The 19,351-nt window shown below is 50.6% G+C and overlaps 1 protein-coding gene and 1 long non-coding RNA gene across 4 annotated transcripts in view; both read left to right on the forward strand.

Moving 5' to 3' along the window:
• LOC139585746 (uncharacterized) overlaps positions 1-16,331 on the forward strand; it is a 37,023-nt gene extending 20,692 nt beyond the window's left edge. The window contains exons 6-10 of one of the 3 annotated variants that reach the window (XM_071418667.1): positions 12,629-12,670; positions 12,765-12,808; positions 12,910-12,953; positions 13,035-13,075; positions 13,157-16,331. In XM_071418667.1, the coding sequence (XP_071274768.1) occupies positions 12,629-12,670; positions 12,765-12,808; positions 12,910-12,953; positions 13,035-13,075; positions 13,157-13,583 (598 nt within the window). In that variant the 3' untranslated portion in view covers positions 13,584-16,331. The remainder of the gene's footprint in view (positions 1-12,628; positions 12,671-12,764; positions 12,809-12,909; positions 12,954-13,034; positions 13,076-13,156) is intronic. The other 2 variants (XM_071418669.1, XM_071418668.1) reach the window with 2 other exon arrangements.
• Positions 9,375-9,928, forward strand: LOC139585748 (uncharacterized). Its single transcript, XR_011677279.1, has 3 exons — positions 9,375-9,538; positions 9,622-9,701; positions 9,779-9,928. It is a non-coding gene; the product is annotated as an uncharacterized lncRNA (long non-coding RNA).
• Positions 16,332-19,351: the final 3,020 nt, after the last annotated feature.

A 19,351-nucleotide genomic window follows, 5' to 3' on the forward strand; every position in this document is an offset into this window, starting at 1 on the left:
CCAAATATCCCTTTTATTTATTTCTTAAAATTTCAGACCTCAGACGAAGTCAAAGGAGCATTTACAAACCCTGGTCCACCCCCTCCTATGGGAGCCTCTTTTAATGGAAATAGACTAATCCCTTGTCGAGGTTTAGGGCAAATTTGGAGGAGAATTTCCAAATTAGGGCTCCTCCAGTAAGCAAACCCACACAGCCCCTCCCCCCAACTGGTTCGGGCAGGATTCCTCAGAGAGGAGTGGAAAGAACCTGTTTATTTAACAAGCACAGCACCCCCCAGCACACAAAATGAACAATACCGGATGACACCGCTCTGAAAAAGATGAAAAATTCAGAAAGTCTCTCTTGGGGGGTGGTCACTCTGTTCTCAGTCCCTCCGGCGCTGGGGCTGCTGCTGCAGGCCAGAAGGTGCAGGATCTTGGTGTTTCTCAGGTCCCAGTCCGGAGCAGGTTCGAAATGATCAGAAAAAGGAAAGGAGAAACCGTCCAGGAAGAAATTGGACAGTTTAGCTAAACTAGCCAATGAGCAAAAGCAAGCAGAAGCGCAGCAAGCAAGAGCGAGAGAGCAAAAGCAAAAAGCAAAAGCAGCAAAAGCAAAAGCCGCAGTGTCCCGCCAGGCTGATAAGAAAACCAAAACAAAACTTTCCCTCTTCAGAGCCGGTCTTAAAGGTACAGAACATAATATCCAACATTCACAGAACACATGAATGGGGATACAAGCATCATAACGTCACCCTAGGACATCCCTTTATCCCATTCTTTTTGGATTTTTATCTTCTATAGCTTTTCTCCCGTATTTTTAGGAAGAATCAGGAGAGGGCTTTCTTTTACCTGAACTTTTAGTGTTTCGATAAAGTGATTCCTTTAGAGAGTTCCGCTGAGCAGCCGGAGCTGTGGTTACCAAGAGAACGGAGCTCAGGGCAGGACGGGGGAACTCGGCACAGCTCAGGGTCTGGGTGCTCCAAAGGCGGGGTCTGCAGGGGGAATCGCCCGAGGGGCTCGGCACAGCTCAGGGTCTCGGTCCTCCAAAGGCGGGGTCTGCAGCCGGGATCGTCCCAGGGGCTGTTCCGGTGCAGACCGAGCTGCAGCGTGGATCGGCCCCGCATGGCTCACGGCGGCTGATCCGGCAGAGACCAAGGCGGCGACTGACCCCGGCTGCAGCGGCGGGAGCCGAGCAGAGTCAGGGCAGCCGGGGATGGGACAGACGGGACCCCCCCTCGGTGCGGTCAGCGCGGTACCCACGGTGCACACGGCAGGACGGACCCCCCGCCCCTTCCGCCGGCACGGCCAGCGGAGCGGCCGCGGGCCCGGCGGCCGGGACCGGGACAGACGGACCGGCACAGACGGACCGGCACAGACGGACCGGCACAGACGGACCGGCACAGACGGACCGGCACAGACGGACTGTGCCGGAGCCGGCACAGGGGCTGGGGCAGCCGCGAACGAGTGGGGGAACAAACAGGCATGGATGAGGTAATATTTCGTTCCCAGCCTTATACTTTCACCGTTTTTCTTTTATTGCCTTTAAAAATGTTATTTTCTTACAATCTCCCTCCTGCCCAGCATGTGGCATATCCTTTTTTTTTTTTTCCTGGATTAAACGGTTTTTACAAATAAATCCAGAGCTTACCAAAGCCAACTTCTGCTTGGATACTTCGAAATGGTCGACGAGTTAACTCATGACCTTCTCATGTTGTTTTTCTCACCACCCTTTTATTTATCCTTTGGCAAATTATACATCTTTCAGTTACTTGTGTTCCTACTCCAAAAATCGCAATGCATCCATAGTTCCTTAAAAAAAATGATCACACAAAGCCTGAGTATCCCAGTGGGCGTTTTGATACATGTCCTCTGCTATTCCCTACTAAGCATTTTATTATCTGTCTTCCATCAAGATGTTTCTATTTCCCCCATTTATCTCTTTCGCCACCTATCTTGTTTTAATTAGCCTTTTTTTTTTTGCTTCCCTAAACTTTGGAATTTCCAATTTTTCCTCATTTGGAGTTAATATTAACTCTTTCAGCTCCATTTTCTGCTGCATCTTTAGCTTCCTGATCTGCCAAATTATTTCCGGGGTCTTTACCCTGCAAATGCCAACCCTTTGATCCAACACAAAAGAATTTCGAAAAAGAACTGTTCCCAAACAGCTCCAGAGTCCCCCCAGTGTTTGGGACAGATCTCTGACCCAAAAAGAGACACTAAACGCTGAAAATTCGTCAGCATTAATCCCAAATTGGAAAACTCACCAAAATCTTTCGATAATTTTCAACTAGCAGACTAGGATGAAGTCAGAGGCCAGATTTGCAAAGAAGAAAGTCTAAATCCTCTAGCTATGCCTGTGCCATTCAGCCAGCAAGCCGCTGGTCCTTGAACACGGGTGGCTATCCCACCTCATGAGATAAAAGAATTGCGAAAAGCAATAAGGGACGGTGGTATCTGCTCCCCGTATTTTAAGCAACTGCTGAAAAGGACAGTCCTGGAAGGACATACACTCACACCAAATGACTGTAAAAATCTTGCTAGTATAATTCTCACAGACTCACAATATATGCTATGGGAACTCAAATGGAAAAGGCTGCTTACAGGGGTACTAGCCACTTATAGACAGAGTACACGATGCAGACCTTCGTACCCTTGTCACGTCTAAGCTGACTGGTGACCCTCCTGATGATCAGAATGATAATCGAGTGAATTTACCCAAAACAGCATTAGATGACATTAAAAAGACGGCTCGCAGAGCCTTTATGCAAATTCAGCCTGCAGGAAGTTTTGAAAAAGCCTATAATCTGATTAGGCAAGGCTCGTCTGAACCATTTACCACATTTGTGGGCCGGGTAACGCAAGGAGCAGAAAGACAATGCGGCGATGATACAGCTCGCCCAATAACGATACGGGACATTATTGAAAATAATGGCAATGCAGAATGTAAAAGAGTTATCAAAGCCCTAGGAAAAGAAAAACCCACAGTGCCTGAAATGATGGATGCCTGTAACAAAATTGGGAGTCCACAGCAAGTGGCAATTATCCAGGCAAATGAACTTGGAAAAACTCTAGGAGAAAAAATTGAAAGGGCTCTTACAGCTCAAGCAGCGCAAGCAGTCGCACAGGCAGCACAAACAGAAGCTTTACCTGTCAATCAACCAAAGACGAATGTCTGGGTCGCTTTAGCCAGGTCTGCAGGCTCCGATACCATCCGTCTATCTGACACAAGCCCTGACAAACCTTGTTCAACCTGTCTAGTCGGAGTACCTTTCCCAAAGGGTCTTGATAATGTTACTCCTGATAAATATTGGCCATATGATGATCATCACGTATCTCCAACTCCCAGCCAGAAACACCAAATTTATATTGATAATTCTAAAGCTGATAAATCTGACCTTCAAGAGCTAGAAATCCTAGGCTCATTAACTATGGATACCTGTTACTTCTTTCATTTCCTAGGAGAAGACGGCCCTCATTTGAAGGTCACCCCATATCACCCAGCTTATAGCAATATGACTTCTCGTCTCCATCCGTCCCGACCGTGCTACTCCCCCGATGCTCCTACAGGTAAAAACTCACTCACTAGCAGGAAAAATCCTTCCAATGCATTTTTTTCTATTTTTATCCTCTGAGTGTCCAACTTCTTTTGCTAAATTTCTACAGAGTTGAGCTCAAATTACCATTTCTGACCAGTGCAGAGACAAATGATGAAACATTCCCGAGTTATTCTTACTCTTCATCTTATGGAAGTCCCAGCCAGCACTCAATTTGCATGATCTAACCAAAGTAGACATTTCACAGAAAAGCACTTTCTATAGCAATATTGAAAAACTATAGATTGAGGTAAAACCATCAAGTTTCTGGCCTCACTGGTGCCAAGTCACATGTTGTTTGAAGAGCATCCCACTGAATTTTCTAAAGATGTGTGAATGTGTCATCTGGACCACAGGAGACAAAGCAGGGTTAAAACACTGAGCAAAACTGAAGTTAACAAGCACAAGGTTCATCAACCTTGCAATAGAAGCTTGCAGAAACCTTTTAAGGCTCATCCAATAAAGCCCCGTGGCACTTGGTTCTTCCCCCTCCTCCCAAATCTCCATCCGTCTGAGCCAGCATCAGCAGGGAATTTTGCACGGAAGCTTGCCAGATAAAATAGCTATATCATCTGCCATTAGTTTTAGAGAGCTCTTCAAAAATAGGTTAAAAATTATTTTATCTATTATTTTTTAGCTGTATCCTAAGTTAGGGATGGGCCAAGTCTCGTGTCTTGGTCTCACAGAAAGGTGGTTCACATGTCCTTTAATATCATATGTGCAAATGTTTCCAATCTGCATTCTGCCTTATCAGAAGGCTAATTAATTGCTTTATTATACTATATTACATTACATCTAAACCCAATCTGCCAAGTACTCAACCCCGCACACAACTCGTGACCGTCACCCAACAGTCCCGACACGCACACACACTTGGCCCCGACAGGCCAAGGAAACAAAACACCCTCACTTTGGGTAAACAATCTCCACGCTGCATTCTACTTCGGCACAAACACAGGCACAGTAAATGAGATAAGAATTGTTTTTCCTTCCTCTGAGGTTCAGAGAATGTGAATCCCAGACATATTCTTGGGGAGAATTGTACCTTGCTTTTCTCTGTGAAGAGAAATGCAGTGACAGGTGCACCCTGGCCTCCAGGGCAAAGAATCACGGAACGGTTTGGGTGGGAAGGGACTTGAGGTTTATCTTTGATTTATGCAACACTTTAACAGGCAAGAGGGGGCTCATCCGCTTCAGAGCTGCTTGCTTTTCTCACACCTTTCACAAGCAAAGCCTGAAGCAAACCCTCCCAAGTTGCCCTACGGACCAGGGGACCCCTTAGCACTCGGTGACACTGCCGGCAAAACCTCAAACTTTTACTCACACAGGGACGAGGCCATGCACTCGGTTGTACTTTGAAGAATTGTTTGGGGAGGGGGTTGGGTGTTCTTGGGGTTTTTTTAGGACTATTGAGGGTATGAGGAGGACTTTTTAGGGCTAGGGTATTTTTAGGGTTTTTGAGGGAATTTTTAGGTTTTTTTAGGGTTTTTCATGGCACAACACATGGAGGCTGAGGGGCAGCTCGAGGGGCACTGTGGGGGCTTGAGGGTGACAGAGGCTGGGAGCTGAGGGAGGAACAGGGAGAGGGGACAGCGGGTGACACACAGAGATGCTGAGGGTGGCAGGGGCAGCTGTAGGGTGACACAGAGAAGCTGGGGGCTGAGGGGCAAAGGAGAGGGGTCAAGGGTAACACACAGGAGCTGAGGGCTGGGGGGCAGAGGGACCGGTTGAGGGGTAAAGGGAGAGGGCTTGGGGGCTGGACAGTCCAGTGGAGATCAGGGGTACAGGGTACAGCTGTACCACCCCTCACCCCAGCCCTAACCTCAGCCTAAGCAGCCCCCCTCAAAACAGCCTTTTCCCCCAACAGCAGCACAACCCAGCAACCCTAACAGCGAGACCAGACAGCAACCCTCACACACCAGGACAATGACATAACCCTCAGAGGACAACAGACCCACTGCAAAAAGGTAGGGACGACATCTGTGGGCTAGACAGCAAGAGGTAGAGTTCGGAGACTGAGCATGTCTTTGTGAGGCTTTTTTTCCAGGACTTTTAAAGGTATTTAGGGGATTTTGGAAGGAACTTTTCTAGGATTACTTAGGGTATTGTTGGGGCTTTTTCAAAGCCATTTTATGAGTCTCTAGCATATTTTGAAGATTACGGTCAGGGTCACAGAAAACACCCTTCAAAAAGGCAGAGTTTTGGGACTGCAGCGGAATGCTTTAGAAAGGGGCCAGCAGCGGCACAGCGGGTCGGGTCCCACGCCGCCAGTCCGAAGGTTCTAAGTTTTAGACCCAGCTAAGTTGTTGTGGTCAGGGTTAGATGCTCTCAGCTATGGTCTGGGAGAACTTCAGCACAGAAAAACTCACTCCCCGCGTCTCCCAATGCCAGTTTGCAGGAGGTGCTCGGCACTGCCAGGGCAGCCCGAGTTCTCGGCGGGGGCAGCTTTGCTCCCGGAGAAATCCCGCGCCGGCCCTCTTCCCCGTAAAGCCAAACTCACCCCCGCTGCGCGTCGACGTCCGTTCGCAGGAGGCACGTGGCACTTCAAGGGCGGCGAGAGTTCTCGGCGTCGGCAGCCACGGTCCGGGGCACACAGAGAGGAAAGACGGTTAATTTACTTAGTAAGGGAAGTCTGGCAGCCCATGGTTTAAGGGGCAGACGAAGGGCTGTGCAGGGGAAGGAACTCCTCACAGGACCTTTCTTCACCTCAAGGCCACTCCAAGGTCTAGCACCCCCCGTGTGCCCAGCTGCTTTCAGAGGGTTACCCAGGCACACCCGCACAGGGAGCCGCTAGTCCAGAGGGGCTAACGGGGGCATCCCAAGGGTCCCTCCAGGAACTACGGTCAGAGCATCCAGCACGGACTAGGGAGCAGCCAGACCCACCCGGGCACGGAGCATCACTTTGAGAAAATGCCAAGGGAAGAGCCCTTTTGCCACGGGGCAGCATCTGAGCAGGCCAGGCAGCATGTGGGGTTCCAGGAGAGGGCTTTCAACTTTCCCCTTTTACTGTGTCAGTCCCTCCCCAGAGCCCCCAGACCCCCCACAGCACTCCCAGAAAGGAGAGGGGTTATTAGGAGAAAAAGGGTTTAGAAAAAAGGGAAAAAGCCTCCTTTTCCTTTATTTTTTGTGTTCAAACTGGGAGGAACTCTGCTTCCCCTGCAATTTTAATGGTCTCAGTTGAAAGAATCCCTGCCTTTTCTATGGTGTTAGGGGTGTTAATTGACAGGGAGCCCTCATTTTCTATTATTTTCCAGTTTAAGTAGAAGGGGAAAATCTTGACAATGTTTCTTATGGGTTTGAATTAAGGGTAGCCACCCCTTTTTTGTTGTCCTGAGGCCTAAATTGAGGGAGAAACCCAGCTATTTCTGCATAAGAGTTTGAACTGAGGGAAAAATCCCTCTTTTTTTCATCACTGGAGAGATATAAAGTGAGGAAAAACCCTCTTTTCCCAGTATTAAGAAGAATAAATTAAAGGGCAGAAGCTATTTATTTGCTATTGTATTAGTTTCAGTAGAGGTAACTGCCCCATTTCCTCTGTTTAAGGGGTGCACTGGAAGGAAGCTCTGCTTTTTTTCAGCATTTTAAGGGTTTAAAACTACATTTCAGGGCCCTTCTTTCTGTGCCATAGGACCAAGTATCTCAGAGCAGGGTGAGCCTGGCATGCACTTAACCCTTACACTGCCTGGGAAGCTTTTATTTATCTTATTGTTACTTATAATGTAGATAGGCCTAATTAGAGGTCCCAAGGAGACTTAGACTATTCATATCATAAGCATTCTTTTCCACCCAGCATAGTCACACATGAAGTACTACTTAGGAGCCACTAAGAAATAATTATGTAAGTTAACAGCAAATCGCCCAATTTATCTAGTTATGCTGCCTAAACAGAAACTTTTATTTCTTACCAGTTTTCTGCCCATTTATTCTAAGTAGTTGTTGCAAAAAAAGAAAGCACTGTTATTTTTCTGAAGAGTTTTCTTCTATAACAAGCCCTTGGCTCCCCTTGACTTCAAGTCAGAGGAGCCAAACAGCAGCAGCTGCTCTGAGGGTTTTTATACCCGGTGGGATCGGCCCCCTCCCTTTTCCTGGGTGCCATGGGAACGAGAGGCGGGCACCATCAGGGGTATATTAACCCCAGCCTTTGCCCAGGGCCTTCATTCCCCCTCTGGGAGGTGCTAGGATAAGAGCTCTCCTCTCATTTCAGTGAAGAAGCTCTTTCAGCTTCTCTCAGCTTGTTTTCAGCAGGTGTTTCTGGGCATCTAAAACAACAGAGGCTTTGAAGATACTGTGAAGAAAACAGCATAGAATACAGGGAGTATTCAAGTTCACAATTTTGGGTTTTGTGTTTAGGGGTGGTAAAGCGCATATGTAATTTCTGGTTTTGTTCTTATTTTGTTTTGTATTTTTTTTAGGAGGAGCGCAGCTTTCAGAGGCTCCAGGTTGTGACAATTACGACGCTTTTTTCAGCAGATTCATCGTGTCACAAGAAGGATCTGTCCAGCGTCCAAGATGATGTTTGAGATTGAGGCTTCAGGTGAGTTGAGGATTGTGACTAGGAGAGGGAGGCTGAGCAGGTATCCAGTTAGGAGTTATTGTTGGGGGGGGTGGTTTTGAAGGCAGCAGGGTGAGAAAGGGTGATTATTTGAGCCCCCCACCCAAGGCCTTTTAGAAGCCGAGCAGAGGCATTCACACATCTTACAGCACACAAGGGCATCCACTGCACTCACAGGAATGCCATTTCACTTTGCCTTTCTCTTACCCAGGTACCACTCATAATAACGGCCACAGTCTCGGAATCAGGATGAAGCCGGAGCCTGAAGGAGCCAGGCACACTCAGGAGAGGGCAAGTAGCCGACTCGCCGGGATTTGGCCCACATAACTCTGTACTCATACTTTGGTTTTGTTTTTCTTTATTGTAGCTGACCGAGAGGCTAACAGGCGATCACGGGGCCCTCCGAGGCAGACTCATTTCAGGCGCAACGTGGATCCACATCACCGATCATCCAAAAGATAAGTCAGGGCCACGGCCTGGAGATGGGACAATGGGAGAGCAGCGGGTTGGGAGTTCCTGGGACAGATTTAAAAATTAGCAGAGGGAAAAGCAATCTCCTCCAAGGGGCCTCTTAGGACAGCTAAAGGGAGAGGCTCTACTTGTGACGGCAGCTTTCAGGCGGGCAGCGCAGAGCAGTTCCGGTCCACATCGTGTTGTCCGGCGTACCGTAGCGTGTCTTTGGGGTCCCTTTTGCCTTTTCCCCTCGAGACCCTCACCACAAGCATAATGTGTTGTGTTTGTCGTCCCCCTGTTTGTCACGTTCCGTGTCACGGGTGTCCGCACACATTTGTGCCGGAGCTGCTCTGCCCTGCCCTGCCGCAGAGGCTGCTGCAACAGGACAAGTCCCAGGGACTCGCAGTTTGTGGGGCGTTGCCAGACTCTAGATGATATTCCTAGATAGACAGGAGATGTTTGGAGCTGTGAAGTTATCCCGCAGGCCTTTGACTTTTGTCCTCACTTTCTTTCAGACGCAGAAGGATAAAATCCAGGGCAAAATCCATCCACCCATCCCGAGTGAGGAGGTTCCCCCGAGCAGGTCAGTCACCGTTTGTCTCTGCGGGGGGAGTGTAAAGTGTGACTCTGTTACAGCTCTGGTCTTTTTCTTTTTAGGAGGTAAAGCTGGATATCGGCAGTCAAGATGAGGTGGTCAAGGTGAGCATTGAGTAGGGCACAGAAGCAGTTGTCATTCCTCCAGTCTCACTCTCCACTGCAACTCTAAGGTTCCCTTCCTGTTTCTGCGTTTTAGGCAATGCTCTCGGAGTACGCCGAGCCCCAGTCACCAACCGGCCGACGCACCGGGTGCGCCGCTTTCCCGAGCCCTGCAGAAGAATCACGGGACTCATCAATGCAGTCTCTGCCTTTTCTGTTTAAAGGTGTCACCAGGGTAGCTTTGGGCACCGGCCGAGGAGTCACGGTGAGTCGGGGAAGTAGGGAGGAGGAGCGAGGGTCCGCTCAGGTTTCAGCCATGCCAAATCACCTCATCTCCTCTTATCCCAGGCTTACCCCGTGACAACGGCATCAGCCTCGGAGCGCGGCCGAGGGGGGGGCCCCAGGAGCCAGGCATTCATGGGAAAACAGTGAGTGGCAGAGTTGTTGGCTTTTGGCCAGTGTGCTGCAGAGATCGTGCATTAATATTTGCATTTCTTTCATGTAGCTGACTAAGAAACAACAGGGAGTTGTTGAACAACAGTGCCAGCAGGAACTTCCCAGATGTCGAGGCTGCCTTCTTTTGCACCTGACACGGACCCGCATCCCCAGCAGTGCGAGAGATAAGTAGAGGGCCACGACCCATGGGGGGGATGAAAGCAGGGGGCTGGTTTGGGAATTACTGGGAGGGGTTTTGAATCTCCTTTGGAGATTGGGGGTGTTCATGAAGTGGCCCCTTAGGCCCCATAGAAGCAAAGCCTGACTTGGCATCACAGCGCTGAGGCACGCAGGGCAGAGCAGTCCCGGTGTGTATCGTGTCATTTGTCTTTTGTGTATTATGTGTGTTTGGATATGTCTTTTACCTTAGGCCTTGGAGGGGCCTGTCAGAAACCCTGGCATCATTGTTAGCATCTGCGATCTCTTCATTCCTGAGCCTGGCAGCCAAGCCATAGAACTTTGAGCTTGGGAGCTCAGGCATCAGACTCTCTTGTCTCTTTAGAAGCATCCGGTCAGCTGTCTTTTCAGGTCTTGTTCTGAGCTGTGCGGACAGCTATGTCCCGCCAGGATCCATTATGGCGGACTAGGACTCGAAGGAACGTGAGGGCAGGTAGAGGCTTCTGGCCGTAGGATTCTCGGGCATCCATCTTTGCAGTTCTTGGAATAAATCATTCGGTTAGCATCTTGTTCCTCCAGGTTTCTCTGAGCCTCATCAGCTCACCATCGGTCTCCCCTCGGTCATCTCCTTTTGCATTCTCTCAGTCCTCGCAGCCATTTTCCTTGCCAGGAGATTTCTGTCCGTGTTGTGTCCCCGTTGTCTGTCACGTCCTGTCCCATGTCACGGGTGCGCGCACACATTTGTGCCGGAGCTGCTCTGCCCTGCCACATAGCCTGGTGCAATTTGAGAAGTCCCGGGGACTTGGAGTTTGTAATGTGGGGTGTAGTTGGACTCTAGATGGACACAAGATATCTGGAGCTCTTAAGTTATCCTGCAACAGTTTGACTCTTGTCCTAACTTTGTTTTCAGATTCAGATGGATTAAATCTGTGCCAGAGGGCCCGATCCCGGGTGAGTGGTTTCCCCCGAGCAGGTGAGGCACCATTTGTCTCTGCAGCAAAAGTGTATGTGGTGACTCTGTTACAGCTCTGTTCTTTGTCTTTCTTTTTAGGAAGTAAATCTGGATACCAGCAGTCAAGGTGAGCAGTGGAGAGAAGTAGCTGTTATTGCTCCGGTCTCAGTTTCTGGTGCTGCTCTAAGCTTCCATTCTCTTTTTTGTGCTTTAGGCAATCCACTCGGAGCCTGCCAAGCCCCCGTCACCAGCCGGCCGACGCACCGGGTTCCCCGCACGTGCGAGCCCTGTGGATGCATTACAGGACCTGGTGATGAAACCCTGAACTCTTCTATTTCAAGGTGCCATCCAGGTGGCCTAGGGCAGCTGCCAAGGAGTTGCGGTGAGTCGGGGAAGTAGGGAGGAGGAGCGAGGGTCCCCTCAGGTTTCAGCCGTGCCAAATCACCTCCTCTCCTCTTACCCCAGGCACCCCCCGTGACGACGGCCTCGGTCCCCGAGCGTGCCCGACGCGTGCGGCCCGAGCAGCTGAGCATTCTTAGGAGAAAGGTGAGTAGCAGACTTGTGGGGTTTTGGCCGATGGACTGCCAAGATTGGGCACTGATGTTTGGTTTTCTTTAATATAGCTGTCTGAGAGACACCAGCCCGGTGCCAGCAGGACCTTCCCGGCTGACGAGGCGGCCTTTCTTCGCACCCGAGACCGGCATCCCCAGCAGTGCGAGAGATAAGTACAGGGCCACGACCCACGGGGGGGATGAAAGCAGGGGGCTGGTTTGGGAATTACTCGGAGGGGTTTTTGAGTCCCCTTTGGAGGTGTGGGCTGTCCATGAAATGGCCCCTTAGGCCCCATAAAAGCAAAGCCTGACTTTGGATCACAGCGCTGAGGTGCGCAGGGCAGAGCAGTCCCGGTGTGTATCGTGTCACTTGTCTTTTGTGTGTTATGTGTTGTTTGGATATGTCATGTCTTTTACCTTAGGCCTTGGAGGGGCCTGTCAGAAACCCTGGCATCATTGTTAGCATCTGTGATCTCTGCATTCCTCGGCCTGGCACCCAGGCCATAGAACTTTTGACTGGGGAGCTCAGACAGGCATCAGACTCTCTTGTCTCTTTAGAAGCATCCGGTCAGGTGTCTTTTCAGGTCTTGTTCTGAGCTGTGCGGACAGCTGTGCCCCGCCAGGATCCATTATGGCGGACTAGGACTGGAAAGAACGTGAGGGCAGGCAGAGGCTTCTGGCCGTAGGATTCTCGGGCATCCATCTTTGCCGTTTTTGGACTAAATCATTCAATTAGCATCTTCTTTCTCCAGGTTTCTCTGAGCCTCATCAGCTCGCCATTGGTCTTACCTCAGTCATGTAATTTTCTGTCCTTGTGCTCCTTGCAGTCATGCTTCTTGTCTTGAGATTTCTGTTCGTGTTGTGTCCCCGTTGTTTGTCACATCCTGTCTGTCCCGTGTCACGGGTGTGTGCACACACATTTGTGCCGGAGCTGCTCTGCCCTGCCGCATAGCCCGGTGCAATAGGAGAAGTCCCGGGGACTTGAAGTTTGTAATGTGGGGTGTAGTTGGACTCTAGGTGGGATTTGTAGATGGACACAAGATACCTGGAGCTCTTAAGTTATCCTGCAACAGTTTGACTCTTGTCCTAACTTTCTTTCAGATGCAGAAGGATAAAATCCAGCGCAGAGCCACCCATCCCAGGTGCGGGGCTTCCCCTGAGCAGGTGAGTCCATGTTTTTCTCTGCAGAGGAAGCCTAAATGGTGGCCGTTACAGCATTGTTCTTTGTCTCTGTTTTTAGGAAGTCAAGGCCGAGAGCAGCAGTCAAGGCCGAGTGGGCGAGGTGAGCATTGATTATCGTACAGAAGCAGTTGTTATTGCTGAGGTCTCAGTTTTGGTGCAGCTCTAAGCGTCTCCTCTTGTTTTTTTTTTTTTAGATGGTCCACTTGCCGTCTCTCCTGGCTGAGCACGCCTATGCCAGGTGGGTGAGAGCTTAAGGTATCGGTGTGGCATCCTTGTCAGATTTGGGAGGTTGTGTTTTCACAGAATCTCAGCATGCTTTTCCGCTTTGTTTTTTTGCAGGTGACGTCGCTGCCCTATGCCCGCCAAGGAACAGAGGAGGGCAGGTGAGTCGGGATTTTGGCAGGCTGACCCATAGGTGAGCGTCACACAGCAGCATGCTAAGCGTGTACCTTTTCTTTTTGCAGGTATCTTCCAGGCACCCTCCGGAGTCAAATCAAGATTTGAGGTGAGCCGGGGCAGCGGCGTGGAGGAGTGCCGGGGATTACTGTTGTCGAGGGCAATAGTCAGGTTTTCTGTTTTGTCTCAGGTACCCTGAGGAGGCTCGTAGCCAAAGCTTGGAAACGGCAGCACCGAAGCACACACGGAGAGCATCTCCACGTCCACGTCCGACCGAGGATGGATTTCGCCCACTCCTCTTCCAAAAGCTAAGTGTCGGGGCCAGTGGCTGGGATAAGGGGAATAGCCTTTACTCTCACAGGAGGCAATTTGATGTCAGCTTAGCAGAGAGGTCTGTAGGGTCATGGGCTCTCTGGAAGGAAAGGGAGAGGGTTTCCCCTCAGCCTCGCCAGAGCCTTTGCCGGGCAGGGCAGTTCCGACCCATCTCCACATTTTCGTGTACTTGGCGTCGTCCGCCTCCCCCGACCCGACGTCGTCACGGACCTTTCTCCCGAGGAGCTCGCCTTCGCGTCCAGAGCCACGGCCACGGTCACCCGGCAGTCGGCTTCCTTCTCTAGGCTCGCCGAGCCTCTCGAGCATCCTCTTAACTACTTCGGCACTAACTTCTTTTGACGAGTTCCATTTCATCATCACGTGCCATCGTCATAGGGCTCCCTTTCCTTTGGCATCATCAGCCTCTGGCTCATCTTGCGTTAGGAATCTCAGGTCCCTACGGGGACAGTGCCAGGCAGTTGTCACTCGTCTCTGTGTTATGTCGTCCGTGTCTATGTTATGTCGTCCGTGTCTGTGTTATGTAGCCCGTGTCTGTCGTCTTCCACGTCACAGGCCCTTGTCACGTCTCGGCGCTTTATCGGCACTATTCCGTGCCACATAGGCCATATTGTACTCACGTTCCTTTCCGGATATCCTTTATTCCAGCATCTTTAGTTTTACTCTTTGAGACAGGAAGGGACAAGATCCTCAAAGGGACAAGATGTTCTCATCCATCTTCCTTCTCACTACCGGCTTCGGTAGTGCCTTTTTTTCCACGCCATTGTCTCAAAGTTCCCGAGGGAGCGGCTTACACCCTCCTCACATGACCGCAGGAGTTCGATAGGTTCCATCCTCCTGAGGGGTATAGGGCTCAAGAGTTAATCTTCCAGAGAGCTCTCTCAAGTCCTGGCTTACATTGGATGTACCTATGTTGGCTTATACTGTATGTACTTATATTGTGTGTACCTATGCTGGCTTATACTGTATGCACTTACACTGTGTGTACCTGTGTTGGCTTATACTGTATGTACTTACATTGTGTGTTCCTTTGTTGGCCTATAATGTCTGTACTTATACTGTATGTACTTACACTGTGTGTACCTATGCTGGCTTATACTGTATGTACTTATATTGTGTGTGCCTATGCTGGTTTATACTGTATATCCTTACACTGTACCACTTATGCTCGGAGCTGCCCTGCCCTGGCACGTAGTCACAGTTAGGTAGAAAAGGTATAAAAACTTTACCGTTCATCTGTCTTTAATGGGGTTTTGGGTAGAAAATTTATCGGTCAGAGCAGGGACAAGTCCTAGCTGTCAGATAGCCACTCATTGACCGCTTTCTGTCGTCTCACAGGTCCCCGAGGCTCCCGATTTTCCCAGAATCTGCCATCTGACATCAAGGAGCGGCAGCCAGAAGAAGCGTGGAAGCGCTCTCTTCAGCGTCTCGAGTAAGGGCCACACCGAGCATGTAAGCGGGAAGAGCGTGAGTGAGAGTATGTGTCTGTCTGTGTGTGTGAGCGCATGCTGACTGGATTTAACCTTGTGCGTGTGACTTTTGCTTTTCAGGTTTTTCAACTAATTTTTAAATTTAGAATAAAAAATCCCCAGCCGGGGGGTTTTTTTTTTTTTTCCCCCCGGCTGGGTTTTTTTTTCCCGGGTCCCGGTCGGTCAGCGAGGCGAGGTTCATCGCCAAAGTTTGGGCGCGGACCGTCCAGGGACCGGGGTTTTCGTCAGGCAGGAGGATTTTTAGGAGGCTCCCGGGAACCAAGTTCCCGTGGAGGGGCGTGAGTGTGTGCTGAGGATGAGCAGAGAGGTTGAGGTGTGAGTCAGCGTGGGTGTGTGTGTAAGCTGAAGGCAGTGTGTGTGTGTTGAAGGGTTCTAGGGTTGTAACCTTGTCTGAGTTTTGCTTTTCAGGTTTTTCAACTCATTTTTAAATTTAGAATAAAAAATCCCCAGCCGGGGGGTTTTTTTTTTTTCCCCCCGGCTGGGTTTTTTTTTCCCGGGTCCCGGTCGGTCAGCGAGGCGAGGTTCATCGCCAAAGTTTGGGTGCGGACCGCCCAGGGACCGGGGTTTTCGTCAGGCAGGAGGATTTTTTTGGGGCGCTCTCGGGAACCACGTTCCCGAGGAGGGGCGCGAATGCGTGCCGAGGGTCAGCGGAGCGGTCGAGGTCCGATTGAGTGTGGGTGTATGTGTGTGTTGAAGGGTTCTAGGGTTGTAACCTTGTCTGAGTTTTGCTTTTCAGGTTTCTCAACTCATTTTTAAATTTAGAATAAAAAATCCCCAGCCGGGGGGTGTTTTTTTTTTTCCCCCCCGGCTGGGTTTTTTTTTCCCCGGTCCCGGTCGGTCAGCGTGGCGAGGTTCATCGCCAAAGTTGGGGCGCGGACCGTCCAGGGACCGGGGTTTTCGTCAGGCAGCAGGATTTTTCGGGGCCTCCCGGGAACCAGGTTCCTGAGGAGGAGGGGCAGTGCGTGCTGAGGGTTAGCAGAGAGGTCGAGGTGTGAGTCAGCATGGGTGTGTGTGTAGGCTGAAGGCAGTGTATGCGTGTTGAAGGGGTTGTAACCTTGTCTGAGTTTTGCTTTTCAGGTTTTCCACTCATTTTTAAATTTAGAATAAAAAATCCCCAGCCGGGGGGTTTTTTTTTTTTTCCCCCCGGCTGGGTTTTTTTTTCCCGGGTCCCGGTCGGTCAGCGAGGCGACGTTCATCGCCAAAGTTTGGGCGCGGACCGTCCAGGGACCGGGGTTTTCGTCAGGCAGGAGGATTTTTTTTTGGGTGCTCTCGGGAACCACGTTCCCGAGGAGCAATGATTACTGGGGTGTAATTTAGCATTTGTGATGGCAGCGATGGTGAGTTTGTGTGTAATGTGAAGGGGGTGTTAATGGTAGATGAGTGTTGTTTTCTGTGTGCTTTTCTCGTTTTGTGTGTCCTGTGACAATAAATCAACCTGTAATGAAAATAGAAAAAGGTTATATTCTTGTGTTAGTATGTGTTGTATTGCTCTGTATTGCTGTGTATTGCATTTGCATTAACTGGTGCATTTTGCTGTATTGCTCTGTATTGCTGTGTATTGCATTTGCAGTCACTGCTGCATTTTGCTGTATTCCTCTGTATTGCTCTGTATTGCATTTGTGTTCGCTGCTGCATTTTGCTGTATTGCTCTGTATTGCTCTGTATTGCATTAGCTGCTGCATTGCCCCGTATTGCTCTGTATGTAAACTAGATTTTTACCAGTGCATCTATGGATTGTATCTGCACTTGCATTTGTACACACTGTTTCCATGTATTTTGTTGATGTATAAATGAAAACATTCTTTTAATAAAGTTGAGTCACCCTTAATAAAGATACCCCCTGCCCTTCCCTACCCCCACCGTGGCTCCTGTCTTTTTTTGGTGCGGCGTTGTAATTTTTTTCCACTGTATTTCTTCCTTTTCCTCCTCACTTTACTGTTCTATTTCTACCTTAACTTCCATCCATATCTAACCCTTTGTTTCTGTTGCCTTTATAACTGTCTATCTCAGTCCTCTCGCTTCTTTTTCTCTCCACCTCCTCCTTTTCCTCGGTTTGTGTTTTTTGCTTTTAGTCCTTTCCTTTTTCAGCCCACTCCTAAGTTTTCACCTTCACTCTAATCCTAACCACTTTCTTTTTCCCTCTAAGTCCTGTCCTTCTTCAGTTCTCCCACCCTCCTTTTCCTGTCTGACTCTGTCCTCCTGTTTTTTCTTCTGTCTTCTTGTCTCTTCTTTGTCTTTTCCTATCTATCTCTTCTCCCTCTCTCTCTCCCTCTGTGTCTTCCCCCTCTGTTCTCTCCTCTTCTTTCTCTGTCTTTGTCCCTGTTCTCTCCCTCTATTTTTTCCCAACTCTTTTCTCTCTACCTTTTCTCTCTTCTTGTCTCTCTGTCTCTTCTCTCTGCTCCTCTCTCTTTTGTCCCTTTGCTTCTCTCTCTGTCTTGTCTCTTTGCTTCTCTCTCTGTCTTTGTCTTTTCTCTTTGTTTCTCTCTCTGTCTTTGTCTTTTCTCTCTGCTTCTCTCTCTGTCTTTTCTCTCTGCTTCTCTCTCTGTCTTTTCTCTCTGCTTCTCTCTCTGTCTTTTCTCTCTGCTTCTCTCTCTGTCTTTTCTCTCTGCTTCTCTCTCTGTCTTTTCTCTCTGCTTCTCTCTCTGTCTTTTCTCTCTCCTTCTCTCTCTGTCTTTTCTCTCTCCTTCTATCTTTTTGTCTCTCCTTCTCTGTGTCTTTTCTCTCTCCTTCTATCTTTTTGTCTCTCCTTCTCTCTCTCTCTCTCTCTGCTTCTCTCTCTCTCTCTCTCTCTCTCTCTCTCTCTCTCTCTCTCTCTCTCTCCCTCCTTCTTTTTCTAACTTTGTTTTCCTTTCTAGCTTTAGTTTAAAAAAGCAGCAGTAGAAACTTTCAGGCTCCCTGGGAGTAAAAAAAAAAAAAAAAAAAATTTAAAAAAACAAACCATTTACTCCCCGGGAGCCTGAAATTTCCTACTGCTGCACCAGACATATAGTTTTTCTTCTTTTTACTACATACAGTATATAGGGGGACCCCTCCCACCCCAGGTGCCAGTAATCAGTAGCCATCAGCCAAACCCCACCCCCATGGCTGCCCCCCTCGCCAGACCCACCCCCCGCAAGCCAGCACCCCACCCGATGCCATTTACATATAGATCATGCAGCCACAGCGCCACCTGCTGTTTACTCGCGAGTACTGCACTCACAGCGCCACCTGGTGTCTGCCGGCCGGTACTACATGCACAGCGCCACCTACTGCTTGCCGGCCGGTACTGCATGCACAGCGCCACCTGCTGCTTGCCAGCCGGTACTGCAGTCACAGCGCCCCCTGCCGTCCGCATAACGGTACTACACGCACAGCGCCCCCTGCTGCACACACTCCAGTACTGCATGCACAGCGCCCCCTGCCGCCCGCCCCGCGGTACTGCACCCGCGGCGCGCCCCCGATGACGTCACCAGCGCGACACGCCCCAGAAAGGACCCCGGTGCACAGGCGTCCCCGTCAATCGCCCGATCGAAACGGCGCCACCCACCCCGCACCCCCCAGACCCCCACGCGCGACGCCGCCGGCCCCACGCGAACCGGAACGCCATTCCGGCCCCGCGCAACCCGCGAAAAGCGCGCAAAACCCACCCAAAACCGCAAAAAAAATCCCGGTCCCGACGGCCGCCATTTTGCCGCAAATGACGTCACCCACCCCGCCGCCATCTTGCCTCCCGTACCACGTGACCCCCCTTCGCGGCCGCCATCTTGCCCCCCCCCCACACCACGTGACCCCCCGCGGCCGCCATTTTGCTGCCGTAAATGACGTCACCCCGTACAGCCGCCATTTTGCCGTAAATGACGTCACAGAGCACTCGCCGCCATCTTGTCTCCCGGGTCACGTGATCCCCGGCGGCCGCCATCTTGGTCGCCGATCACGTGACCGACTGGCGGCCGCCATCTTGGCTCCCATACCACGTGACCCACTGGGCGCCGCCATGTTGTACGACACCACGTGACAGTATGGGCGCCGCCATCTTGGATGACATCACAGGGCCCGCCATCTTGGTCCCCGGTCACGTGACCGCCGCCATCTTGGTCCCCGGTCACATGACTCCATGGGCGCCGCCATATTGGATCCCCGACCACGTGACCGTATGGGCGCCGCCATCTTGATGACATCACAGGGTCCGCCATCTTGGTCCCCATCACGTGACCACATGGAGGCGGCCATCTTGGTTCCCGGATCACATGACCCCCGGGGCGCCGCCATATTGGACGCCACAACGTGACCGTATGGGCGCCGCCATCTTGATGAGTCATTACGACGTCACGACGGCCGCCATCTTGGTCCCCGATCACGTGACCGCCTGCCCGCCGCCATCTTGCTGCCGTAAATGACGTCACCCCCTACAGCCGCCACCTTGCCATAAATGACGTCACCGGCCGCCATCTTGCCGTAAATGCCGTCACAGAGCACTCACCGTCACCCCAGCTGTCGAGTCACGTGACCCCGGTCGCCGCCATCTTGGCCACCTGTCACGTGACCCCATGGGGGCCGCCATCTTGGTTCCGTACCACGTGACCATA

This window comes from Agelaius tricolor, unplaced genomic scaffold (genome assembly GCF_023055355.1).
Source record: "Agelaius tricolor isolate 1412-34295 unplaced genomic scaffold, bAgeTri1.0.p SCAF_89, whole genome shotgun sequence".
Classification (NCBI taxonomy): Eukaryota; Metazoa; Chordata; class Aves; order Passeriformes; family Icteridae; genus Agelaius; species Agelaius tricolor.